The following is a 13,074-nucleotide window of genomic DNA, read 5'->3' as shown; positions in this document are numbered from 1 at the left end:
GCTTATCCCACCTCTAAGTTACTAGAAGGTAGCAAAAACACATCATATCCAAAACTCACATTAGAGAATTACTTCTGAAAAAGTGACTTTGCTTCCCAAAGAAGTGAATTAGGAGTCACAGAATATATCTCTACAGAGATGTATTTAATCTGCACAACACTTCTTACTATATATTTTTTTGGAAGATAATAAATGTCCTTGACCAACTTCAGTAACTAGAAATGGACAATAACATCAGACAAAATGGTAGTATCTAACGCCTAAATATTTTTTCAGAAATTACTTGCCCATATTTGTGACATTCATGTCAAAATGTTCAAGTTTTTATCTGAAACATACATTCCATTAAGTAAGTGGCTCCTTATTTTTCATGCACAACTCCAACACTTGCCCGAGTAAATCAGTTACTCAGTTTGCACTTATGATTCTGGTAACAGCACATTAACATGACAAACTGCAACCAGTGTGGGCCATTCACTGCAGTGAATTCTTGGCTTGGCTATGACTGCTGCCAAATGTGTTTCTAAACCACACAGACAAATCCAGATCCTGGTTTATGAATACCTTGCTATTCAGAACAGCACTACACAGCATGCATAACTTAAAATGGGTAACACTGAAATCAATATGATTTAATGAAGTCAGTAGAAGTTAATCTAATGCTTATACACTTAAATACTCTTTTTTTTAAAATCAGCAGAAGTCTGATCTAACACACGCAAAATTATAAAAGCAAGAAATATTTCATGCTTTGTCAGGCTTTTTGTTTGCATTTCAAATGGTTCACAAACTGCTTAAAGAATGGTGCTTATCATCTCAAATGCCTGTTTGTTACCTGAATTTTTCTATGTGTTCATGGAATTACAACAGGTAGAAACAGTGTCTCTGTGTGGTGACATGAGTGTCTCTGTGTAATGACAGAAGACAAACTGGGTCCTTGTGATATTTTGTTTATTCGAATATAAAACATCCACTGGCTTCAGCAATGTAACTTCTGTATCACAGTAACAAAGCTGATATCACAGACAGATGAATGGCCGAGTGCTTCTCCATGAGACTCTTGTGCCTCTGCCACAGGGAGTGCAAAAAGAATCACAGAATCTCTAGGTTGGAAGAGACCTTCAAGATCATCAAGTCCAACCCATGCCCTAAAACCTCAACTAAACCATGGCACCAAGTGCCACATCCAATCTTTTTTTAAACACATTCAGGGATGGTGGCTCCACCACCTCCCCAGGCAGACCATTCCAGTACTTTATCACTCTTTCTGTGAAAACTTTTTCCTAATATCCAACCTATATTTCCCTTGATGCAGCTTAAGGCTGTGTCCTCTAGTTCTGTCAGTTGTTTCCTGTGAGAGGAGACCAACCCCACCTGACTACAGCCACCTTTCAGGAAGTTGTAGAGAGTGATAAGGTCACCTCTGAGTCTCCTTTTCTCCAGGCCAAGCACCCCCAGCCCCCTCAGTTGTTCCTCACAGGGTTTGTGTTCCAAGCCCCTCACCAGCCTCGTTGCCTCCTCTGGACGTGCTCCAGCGTCTCAACGTCCTTCCCGAACTGAGGGGCCCAGAACTGGACACAGCACTCAAGGTGTGGCCTCAGCAGTGCCGAGTACAGGGGGAGAATGACCTCCCTGCTCCTGCTGGCCACACTATCCCTGACACAGGCCAGGATGCCCTTGGCCTTCTTGGCCACCAGGGCACACTGCTGGCTCATGTTCAGCTGGCTGTCAACCAGTACCCCCAGGTCCATTTCTGCCTGGGCACTGTCCAGCCACACCGTCCCCAGCCTATAATGCTGCAGGGGGTTATTGTGGCCAAAATGCAGCACTCAGCACTTGGACTTATTAAACTCCATCCTATTGGACTCTGCCCATTCATCCAGCCCTTCCAGGTCTCTCTGCAGAGCCCTCCTACCCTCCAACAGATAGACACATGCTCCCAGCTTAGTGTCGCCCCCAAATTTACTAATGAAAGACTCAACACCCTCATCCATGTCATCAGTAAAATCATTGAACAGAACAGGCCCCAGCAGAGACTCCTGAGGAACACCACTGGTGACTGGCCCCAGCTGGATGCAGCCCCATTCACCACCACTCTGTGGGTCTGGCCATCCAGCCAGTTCCTAACCCAGCAAAGAGTGCTCCTGTCCCAGCCATGGGCTGCCAGCTTTTCCAGGAGTGTGCTGTGGGAGACAGTGCCAAAGGCCCTGCTGAAGCCCAAACAGACAACAACCACAGCCTTTCCTGCATCCACCAGGCAGGTCACCTGGTCATAGAAGGAGACCAGGCTGGTCAAACACGACCTATCCTTCCTAAAGCCATGCTGATACCCTGGCAATCCTGTAAGTGCTGTGTGATGACACTCAATATAAACTGATCCATGACCTTACTGGGTCCTGAGGTCAGGCTAACTGGTCTGTAACTACCAGGATCCTCCTTCCCACCCTTTTTGTGAACGGGTGTCACACTGGCCAGCTTCCCATCATCTGGAACCTCACCAGTGAGCCAGGAACAAACAAGACACATCAATTCCTAAGGAGCAAGAGACTACAGCCCTAGGTACCAAAGTAAAGTATGTTGATTTCATTTTGCCCTAGTGTGCCAGGTTCTACACTGCTGGAGACCAAGGGCTATAAAGTTTCTGGGAAGGACAACCTGTAGTGGAAGTGCTAAGCAGGCAGTGGGGGGCAGTAAGTGCCTTAGCCATCCCAAAATAACCTCTCACTGCACGTGATTCAATGCCATGAAAGCAAATTAGGTCTCCTAGGTCTGACAGCTTGTAAATGCATTGCTGATAGTACAAATAATTTGCAGAAAGGGAAAAATACTGCACAGGGCTTGAGGGTAAAATAAAGAAAAGGAGTGAAAAGGGAAAAAGCATCGTATTTTAGAAAATAAGTGTATCATTGTAGAGGCATCTGGGACAAAATAGCCCTGTTAATTTCTTTCCCCCATCATCTTCCCCAAATCAAATGCTTAAAAAAATAAAAAACAACAAAAAATTACCTTCTTGTCACATATTAAAATTTTCATGTAAACTTATGACTTCAAGGCCATAACTTCAAGTCATAAACTTGCCAAAAGTATTTCAAGAAATATGTTCAGCTAACCTTTGGGCTGGCACCTTAGGCTGGCTATTCTCTGTCTTAAGACGTAGAATGCTGCAAAACAAATATCCAAAAGAGAAATTCCAGCTTTTTTTTTTTTTTTTTTTCTCTGTAAGGAGGATGGACTTGGCTGTGGTTTTTATCAACTTGTTACATTCCTGGAGAATTACATACATTCAACATTCAGAGCTTTTCTGAAATAAAAAAAAATTCTGGTACACATTTAAAAATGGAAATACCTTACATCACTATTTCATTATGAGATTTAACAAATACATTTTGATACATAAGAGTAATTAAATATAATGATGTGATGCTATTCTTATTCAATCAACTAAGGAACTACACTTAGTCAAGCTTCATACAGCAAGTAGTTGTAAAAATTCTCATGTTTCACGGTTCAGGTTCAACACCTCCATCAACAGAGCACAAATGTTTTTCTTAAAGACACAGTATCCTTTCATTTAGGTATGAGTATATATTTTTAATTTAATGCTGTGTCTCTACAGCTCAAACACAAAGGCCTAGCATCTGGATGCTAATTTGAGAGCAATTAAAATTACACCCAGTTATATGTATCTGAACATCTGCAATCAATAAACATGTTGGCATACAAATTTACTGGTTATTTTTATAACATTTAAAAATGTAATGCCATCTAAATTAAAAGTAATACTTAGAAGGCTTTTCAGCTCTTGCTACCACATGAAACAAGATATGCTATACAACTTCAATAAGATGAAAACACAGATATATGTTTCAGACTATTTGAAATCAATTTATTTGCCAATAAATTTAATGTTAGCAGCATACCTTGTTAGGCTACACAGCCTTGTGATAGCAGGCTGGGAGTTGATCAACAGCAGCTCTTTGTATTTTAAGTAGTGTATGACCAACACTTCAGGGTTTTCTACGATTGCAACTTATACTAGTTTAAATGAGTTTTAACCAGGAAGTCCCTTAGCCTTGGTTACAGTGAAAGGAAGCTCCTCAGGTTGTTGCTGGGCTTTCAGAGAAGATGCAATTACAAATATACTACAGTTGCAATTGCTCAAATTGATTACTGATGACATTTCCTTAGAAAAAAGCAGGCTGTAAAACTACTAATCTGCATATGAAGTGCATGAGGAATGCAGTAGGGAAATGGAAAAGGATACTGTATCTTTAACACAGTCAAGTCATGCTTTAAAGACATAAAGGTTCTAAACTGGGAAAAAATGAATAAAAATAGCAAAACCTCATTTTTATTCTTGAATAGCAGCGTAAAGCAGTATTGCAATTCTGTATAAAATGCCTTTTCTTTGAAAAGTACCAGGGATGCACAAAAACATCAGTCATTTTATAAGAAGCAGACATGCTCCGTATCAGTATTTATTAAACACTGCCAACATAATGCATTAATTCAGACTGTGATCTTGCAACCCCGAATTCAGTAGCAAAATTCTCACTGACTTTAGGGATGTTTCTGCTAGTGGATCAGCCTCCTAGAAACCAGTATTTTCACAGGTCATTATTGACACAATTATGGTTTTATTTTTGTGCATCTTGGACTATACAGAATTGCCATTTCCACTGAAAGCAATGTTACGTGCAGGAAACAGAAATCCTAAGCTCATGGCCTCTTCTCCCATTGATGTGTTGGATGATTTATATGGGTGAACTCCCATCAATTTCATTTTTACCAATACAAAATCTCTTTCTAAGCATCAATGAGAGCACAGCCACTGCTTTCTCCCCACTCCCACAACCTCACACCCCAGTAAGAGATTGCACAGAGCAGGTACACAGCCTTTGAGCTCATTAGGACAGCAGCAGCAGCAGAGACACTGCAAGAGCCTTCCCAAGGGTTGTGAGAAGGCAGCAACATGCACAGTTCCCAGCAAAGCACTCAGTCATGTCTGCATCTGCTATACATCAACTTGTACAAGCTCCTCTCTCTTGTAAGTCCTCTTTAGAACTTCCTGAAATCATATGCTTTCTACCAGGTTTGGCTAACTCTAAATGCCAGCCTGACATCCTTCAATTAACACTTATTTAATGACGCTAAGCTAAGGGGAGGTGTAAACTGATGCTTTGACTTTATACATCCTTGACTGTTCTGTCCCTAGGCCTTTAAGCCAATTGTGGTGGAAAACTACTTTGTTGACCTACTCTGGATTTGCTTCCTAGGTAAAACATTCAAACCTCATCACGGGGAGATAACCAGATGGAGTTACAACCGATGGGCTCTCTGAAAGAGCACACTCATCTTCACCAGCCCTTCTTGAGACAGACTGCATGGATTTTCTTACTGTTTAAGGAGAATTACATATAAAAATGGGTGAAGTCATCAAATATCACTGCTTATCAAACCCATGTTCAGTTAAGTTTTATTCCTGTTAAGCATCCTCTGTTGGTCAAACTTTCTATCCATCAGACAAAATCTGCTGACTCCAACAGTCACACAGATTCCAGTCAGCAGAGGATCTGACAGTAGATCTGCATTTGTTTATAGAAGCTGCAGATCTGGTCTTCTCTTCTGTATCTATGTTAACACAGCAAAAGGAACCATTTTTGCCTTCACCTCCAGCAAAGGAGTTGTCCAAACTGTAATGCAGAATGAGAATTCAAGCCACCTCATATTGCTTTTCTTTTAAAAATCCTGCTTAACTTTCTAAATCTATGTTAAAATATTATCTCTTTCCAAAGTTTTTTCTGTTAAACTGCAGCTAAAATTCTGAAACAATCTTCACATCTGTAGTGTACCTTGACTACATATAACTGGTGTACAAATGAATTACAAACAGACACACAGCCAGGTTCAAAGCAGGTGTATTTTGTTCATGAAAGACACACACAGGCAGAAACCATTTTTATAGCTTTTGAAAGAACTACAGAGATATTTGTAAGCCAGCTAAAAGAGAGCAGACAGACCATCATTTTTAAGAACAGTTTTGAGGGATAGATCTAGTTTCATCTAGATAGATGAGTGGCAAAAATACCCAAAGAATTATTTTTTGCATTTGCGCAAGATGCGTGCAAGGATGTGTGTCCTGATTTGGTTTTCCCTGTGTCCTTTAAAATCCCTTGAATGGGCTCTGGGTTAGGACAACACATTCAGTACCACAGATGCTGTTGCCTTACAATGCAAAAGCACTTAGAAATTAAAAATGCACAATTGATACCTGCTTTCACCAAAAATACTGTGTCACAGGAAGTCACCTCCTCTGCTCTGAGAAAAGAAATTCAGAAGCAACTCCTTCTACCCTCACTTTTACTCTGGGTTATAGCTCAGCTGCGTGCACAGCAGTAAGACATAAAGCAAGACAACAAACCTGTTTTTACACATATCTCATCAGGTACTTTATCAACATACCATCTTTCAGAGAGGTAGGCTTTTGTGTGATTATTCCCACTTACAGCTATTACTCCCACTCCTACTAATTAAAGTGCAAGTAAATCCTGCAGGCTGGGCAAAAACATGGGATTTTTGGACTAACTTCAAGTGGGATATTTAATATCTAACTTCAGAGCATTGATGCTGTGAGTCCCTCAGAGTGTAAAGGATCAACTCTATCAATGATGAGGGCACTTCATGGGAGCTAATAGATGGCGTTAAAACATAATTTCTGTTGCTTCCAAATTAGTCTTTCTACACACAAGTTGAATTAAAGTTTTACATACCAAATGAAAATCTAAGAAAAGCTACTTATTTATGATAATGATGGAAGATATGGACAGTTCTAAATCTAAGCCACTAAACAATGTGGATGGATTTTCAATTTACGGGGACTAAGAAATGCTAATGAATTTCAGTTACATTTGTTCAGACCCTTCGAAAACATGCCTATGTTTTTATCACTCTCAAAATGTATTTAGCTGCCTAAACATGGATCTCACTTGGGTGTTCAAAACCTGCAAGAAAGAAAAAGGAAAAAAATCCAACCCGTTTCAAAGTTCTTGATTCTTTCAGTTTGAAGGACACCTTCTAAGCACATTTACTGGAATTTGAAAGGGCATTTGGGAAGAGAATTTTTTGTCACTGCAGAGTGAATATTTCTACAGGCTGAGATATTACAGCTGACACTGACAGACTCTGGAAGCAAGCTTACAGATAGATGAGATCTACGTGCACAAGTCTTGATTGGTGTGAAGAGGAGACAGAGGATGTTACAAAGAAAGAAGTGTAAATTAAAGGAGGGCCCTATTTCAACTTCTGCCTACATGTTTATAAGAGCAGAAGACAGCTGAGTTATTATGCTGAGTGAGGTTGCTAAGCAGCACTGAGCATGATTATGCTCCACGTGCACTCCTTTGCCAGTCAAAGGGACATAAAAGGAATAACTTCACACTTCACTAAACCAAGTTTAGCTAACACAGCTCAGTTTCCATTTGCAACTCTTTGGATGGATTATGGATGGAACATCAGGAGCACAGAGTCACCAAGGCTTAAGGCCTTAAAGACACTCATCAGCTGTGCCACACTCATGCTCTGCTAGAGTTGACACATTCAGGTTTAAGCATTTGTCACAATTAAACCATTAACTTAAATTACACAGCTGGTTTAAACAAACACTTTTTTTTTCTCAATAGCTGTGGGCAGAGGGCACATCCACATGTGCTTGGTGGAGCAGTTCAGCTGGACAGCAGAACACACATCCAGGTATTTCAGTGACCACTTGGCCTTGACTCATCACAGTTCAGAGGTCTCTGCAAACTGGGACCACTCTATCATGTATCTGTGTGCCTGCTCCACTCTGGCTCCAGCATGGCTCTCACCTTACATTTGTTGTCAGAAGGATAAATTCAGAGATAATTAGTGCCTGTGTGGTAAATTATGTGTGAGTAAGCACGTGAGAGTCCAAAGGTGCTGTAGCAGTTCCAGACATACTGAGGATGGCTCAAGCTGGTTTGAAAAACAGCAGTTCCAACTCACTAATAAAGAGCTCAGCATTATTGCCTAAATATTTGAAGCTTCTTTTGGACACATTTATAAATTGGGTCTCACCACTAACTTTTAAGTCTGACCCTACACTTGTTTTCCTTGTGCAAACAGAACTTGTACTAAAACACCAAAGAAAACATACATCTAGTAGAGAAAGTCTGACACCTATTTATGCCACTCATTTTGGGGACAGGGCTAAGAGCTTTACCTTTGACCAGAGAGAAAGCAGAGGAAATAATCACATACTTGGCTTTTTGGAAAATTTTCAGTGATATTCCTTTGTACAGTAAAATACCCAAGCTTTCCTTTGAGGCCAGGAATGTTGCCTTCTGTGCCAGGTTAATCCTACATACTGGGTGCCACATTCCCAAGGTGGAGAGTTGACTACAGATTTTCTATTTGGCTGCAAGCACCAGAGAGATTCACTTTCATTTAGTGTAATCTCCTGCTTTGTGATATGTCTGGAATTTTCACCACCTGCAGCTGGGGCAGATTTTCATGTTTTATTTTGCCAATAGTTTGACTCCCATTTAGAACAGAGAAGGAGCTGCTGATGGTTTCAGTAAAATTTCCACCTAAATATCTGAGAATCTTCTGACCCAGCAATTCAAAAATTATCAGTATGCAAAGAAAAAAAAGGGGGGGAATGCTTTTTGACACCTAAGTGATAATTGTATTCTTTTGAAAGTCTGGTCCCAATTACTGGAGATTATCCCAGAAAATACATATCTACAAGTCTTTTGAACATGCATGGAGACAAATTTGTGGATAATGGACTAAAATGCAGTGAAAGGAGGTGAGCATTCACCTACCTTTAGCCTTAAGGAAAAGAAAATAGCATTTATACTATCTGGAAAAGCTAGCACTAAAAATTAACTTACTGACAGAATTCAAAGAACAACAAATAAATTATACTTTCTGTGTATTATTACTTTTTTCTCATTTCCAATTTTTAATTATGAATCTTTTGATAGTATAAATTTATGCAGCTTCTGTCTCCCAAGATCATAAAAATGCAAACATAAATCAGACATGGTAATAATGAGAAATTGACTTTCACCAAAATATGAACTATAATTTATGGTCACAATATGGAAGACAATTTGTCTAAGAAAAGTGACACTCTAGTCTGGATTCCTTTGGGCTTTGTTTGTTTGTTTTAAAGCAAATTATTGATATTTGCCAGTTAAGCCTTCATAGCCTCAAACATTTAAACACACAATGATTTTCAAATAAAACTGCATCACAAGAGATGGACATAGATCCTATTGCCTCTGGAGTAGCTTCAATCAACCTACTAAATATTCTGCTTCCTTCTTCATAAATATTCATGCCAAGGAAAGGATTACTTGTTACCAACTAGAGCCCTAAAAATCAAAATTATTCATGGTATGGCCTGAGAGGTATCAACCTGAGAACTCTGCATCAAAGACACAGTATCAAGGATGTTGCATTCCAGAAGTACTTTCCATAGTTTTTTACTAGTCATCTTATGTATCTATTAAACCTTGTGGGCTTCTAACATACTTGGGAAGAGAGAAACCAGTCTTGCTGTTTACAGATTTGAACAAAACCTTTGCTGAGAGTTGCATTTCCAAGGCTTTCCCTATCTTTTGCCAAATATTTGCCCTGCAGACTATGAACTTATAGCATTTAACACCTGTTTTATTTTGGAAATGGTTTGGCACAAAATTATGTCATCCACACATGTTTGTGTCTAAAAAAAAAAAAAAAAAAAAGCTAAGAACCAGTGTTTATAGACTTGCTTCTGCAAAAACTTCAGGATGTCCCTCAATGAGTGTTAAACACATGAGTAAGCATCCTCAGTATCAAAGGTTGCAATTTTAACAAGCTGAAGTCTCTACATCACTTCCAACAATTTTAATTTTACACAGTACTAGCTGCCTCCACAGAATTCCTATCGAAGGTGTAGTTCATGATGAAGACTTATCTACTGGTTTATCCTGCAGTCATATCAAAGAGTCTAGATAGATGTGAGAATCTCAGAGATGTCTCTCTTCACATGTGACCCAGTAAAAGGATGCTGTCAGGCAGATTTATTCCCTTAGTTTGGGTTTACTGAAAGAATATTTGAGCTTAATACTTATTGGAACATTTCCATCAATTTTCTAAGTGAAATATCAGTAATTTTGGTTTCCTTCTTGCATGCAAATATTATCGCCCTGAAGTACCTGTAGCATGACACAGCATAGTTACACCAGGTTATAAGATCAGAGCACAAAACAAAGCAGAAACCAAACAGAAATTTCCAAATTCTCATTGCCCTAACTCCATTTTACTTTATTTGACTGCAATCATTTTTAGCACTGTTAAAAACAGACAGAATTTTAACATGACAGCATCCTTCTAAGTCAGTCAGGTGCACACGTGCAAAAGCCTAGCCCTGCATCGCAAGGATGTGTGTGAACACATGAAAGACATGACTAGGTGTGTACAAGCCTTCTCTACAAGTGACTAGAAGCCCCAGCAGCAGTGATACTCACGTTGGCACTGTCCCCAGGCCACTCGGGCCCAGCCCCAGCAGCAGTCAATTCTGCTTCCAAACCGACACAGTCCTGCAGATGAGACCATTTGTCTGGGCCACCTGTACAAGACAGTTCAACAAAGTCTGGTAACACATTTTAAAAGTAGCTCAAATCATCCTAGAGTAAAAAAAAAAAAAAAATAATTAAAAAAAAAAAAAAAACAAAAAAAAACCCAAAAAACCAACCAACCAAAAAACCCCAAAAGACAAAGAACAGCAAAAACCTCTCCTGTATAGAGACTTTTTTTTTTTTTTTTTAAAGAGAGTAACTGATCTCAGCTGAGCCTTGGGATATTTCTATCATTAATACTTTGTTTAGTTCAAAAAATGCAAATGCCAACAGGTAGAGAGGGGAAATGATAGTTAGGATAACTGAGCAAAGCCTGAAAAAGCTAACATGCTTTGTCGTATGCTCATTGCTGCCACTCCCAGGCTGGCACTGAACAGTCTGAAACAGAACCTACAGTATGGAATAAACACCATAATAAAGTTTAGGCATTGTTTTAGTTCACAATACATGACAAAATTTTCTCACTGAAACATAAAACGAAAAAAATAATGCAAAACCAAAAAGCTTCTTGGACTGTTAAACAGAAGTTAAATATAATTAAATATAAAAGGAGAGCTGTAGTCTTCCCTTGCTCCAAGGAAAAGATACCACGGCCTCACGCAGCTATAAACTATTGACACGAATCAGTAATGGCTTTAAACGACAGGCTGAAACCCCGTGAGCGCTGCATTTGAACAGATCCTATTTAAAAAAAAAACCAAAAAGAATCCCTGGGGAGGGCGGGGGTCGCGCTGGCCACTTGCCCAGCACGGCGCAGTGCCCGATCCATGCAGCGCCGCCGGTCGCGACACTTGACACGACACGACGCGACACGGCCCGCGGGCACACGCGCCCCGAGCTTCGTGTCAGAACTTGAGCCGCGATCTCCGCCGCCGTGTGCTTCGAGTGCCTCCGGGCGTCAATAAGCTAATTTTATCTCTACAGCACGCGATGCGCTTTGTTTTTAATTCTTGCGGGACGCAGCCCCGGCAGAGCAATAAACTTATCTTATACCTAAGCCCATGTTTAGGCTGCCGAGCAACGCGCGGCACTGGGCAGGGGCGGGAGGCTCGGGGGGCCAGCAGGTCCGTGCCGGGAGCCCCGGGAGCGGCACCGGCGGCCCCGCGCCTCCACCTGCGGCCCCCGGCCGGCCGCGCCCGCGGGCACCGCCGCCCGCATCGGGGATCGGCGGCGCCACACGCGTCCCGCAGAGGGCTCCGGCCGCCCCCGCCTCGCCGGGAGCCAGCCCCGGGGGCCGGGGGCCACCACAGCGCCCCGCGTCAAAAAGGGGAGCTCCCGGGCTACATCCGCTCTCCCCGAGGGAACGCCGACTTCGCCCTGCCCGGCCAGTCCCGGCCGCCGCCCCCGCTCTCCCCGCGCCTACCTTCTGTCAAATTCCCCGGCCGCCCCCAGCGAGAGGCAGGACGCCAGGAGCAGCCGCAGGGAGAGCTCCATGGCCGGCGGGGGCTCCACCGGCCGCCGAGGCAGCCCCGGGCGGGCGGCGGTGGCGGAGGCGCTCCCGCTGCCGGGCGGGCGGGGGTCTGACCGCCGCCCAGGCCGGCCGCGCTGCCACAGCTCCGGAGCGGCGGCGAGCTCGGCGCCCTCCCTTTCCCTCTCCTTCTCCCGCTCCCTGCCCGCCCGCCTGGCTGCCAGGCGGAGGAGGCGCGGCGCGGGGAGCGGCAGCGCCGCCCGACCCCGGCAGAGGCGCCCTCGGCCCGCCCGGGGCCGCCTCCCCCTGCCAGGGGCACCTGGCGTGCGTGGGACACCTGGGGCGGGAGAGAGCGGCAACGAGCCCCAGCTGCTGAGGACAACGAGGCACAAACCGCGCTCAGGGGACACTGAGAAGGGTGGGCTTCCTTGTCATGAGCTTTTGTATCTTGAACTTCCTGAAGGGAGATGGTTACGCCCTCCTCCCTGCAAAGCTCCCGTCTAAACCAAGAGCGTTACGATTTGACCTTCTTTTACCAACGAAACCACTCCAACAACAAAGCTTTTTTTAAAGACTTACGAGGTGTATATGTTTTTTTCTGTCTCAAATACTCCTATTAATAGCTCTCAGGTGTTGGCGTGTGTGACATCAGGTGTCCAGCCCTTGTCCAGAAACACAAGTGATAAGTTTAAACACTAACCACACAGCATGTAACGTGCTTGCATCGCTACCGACAGCAATGACTGCATCTGTACTCACCACTAACATGTTAAAATACAGCCCTTATTTTTGTTTGGTTTCCATGAACTACGGCTTTGAGACTTACCAAAGGACACTTCTAATAGCAGCCTGTCACCAGTTTAGGGTCAGAGCTGTTCTGAGATCTCTTTGATTACAGACAGATGGGGTCAAGCACTGGGACTGGGTTGCAGCATTTGTTTAAATTGTGCCTACATCAAGGCTAAAGCTCATCAGCTGTTCCTACAAGAATCTGGCTGTAACTTAGAAGCAGAAAACAAG

At 42.6% G+C, this 13,074-nt stretch overlaps 1 protein-coding gene across 3 annotated transcripts in view; it reads right to left on the bottom strand.

Moving 5' to 3' along the window:
* NPNT (nephronectin) overlaps window positions 1–12,208 on the bottom strand; it is a 49,008-nt gene extending 36,800 nt beyond the window's left edge. For 2 of the 3 annotated variants that reach the window (XM_053976679.1, XM_053976681.1), the window contains exons 1-3: window positions 12,010–12,208; window positions 10,536–10,636; window positions 3,111–3,161 (exon numbers count right to left, since the gene is read on the bottom strand). In XM_053976679.1, coding sequence (XP_053832654.1) covers window positions 3,111–3,161; window positions 10,536–10,636; window positions 12,010–12,080 — 223 coding nt within the window. In that variant the 5' untranslated portion in view covers window positions 12,081–12,208. The remainder of the gene's footprint in view (window positions 1–3,110; window positions 3,162–10,535; window positions 10,637–12,009) is intronic. The other variant, XM_053976680.1, reaches the window with a different exon arrangement.
* Window positions 12,209–13,074: the final 866 nt, after the last annotated feature.

Source organism: Vidua macroura, chromosome 4 (assembly GCF_024509145.1).
Source record: "Vidua macroura isolate BioBank_ID:100142 chromosome 4, ASM2450914v1, whole genome shotgun sequence".
Lineage (NCBI taxonomy): Eukaryota > Metazoa > Chordata > Aves > Passeriformes > Viduidae > Vidua > Vidua macroura.
This window is presented reverse-complemented; position numbering and strand designations above follow the sequence as displayed.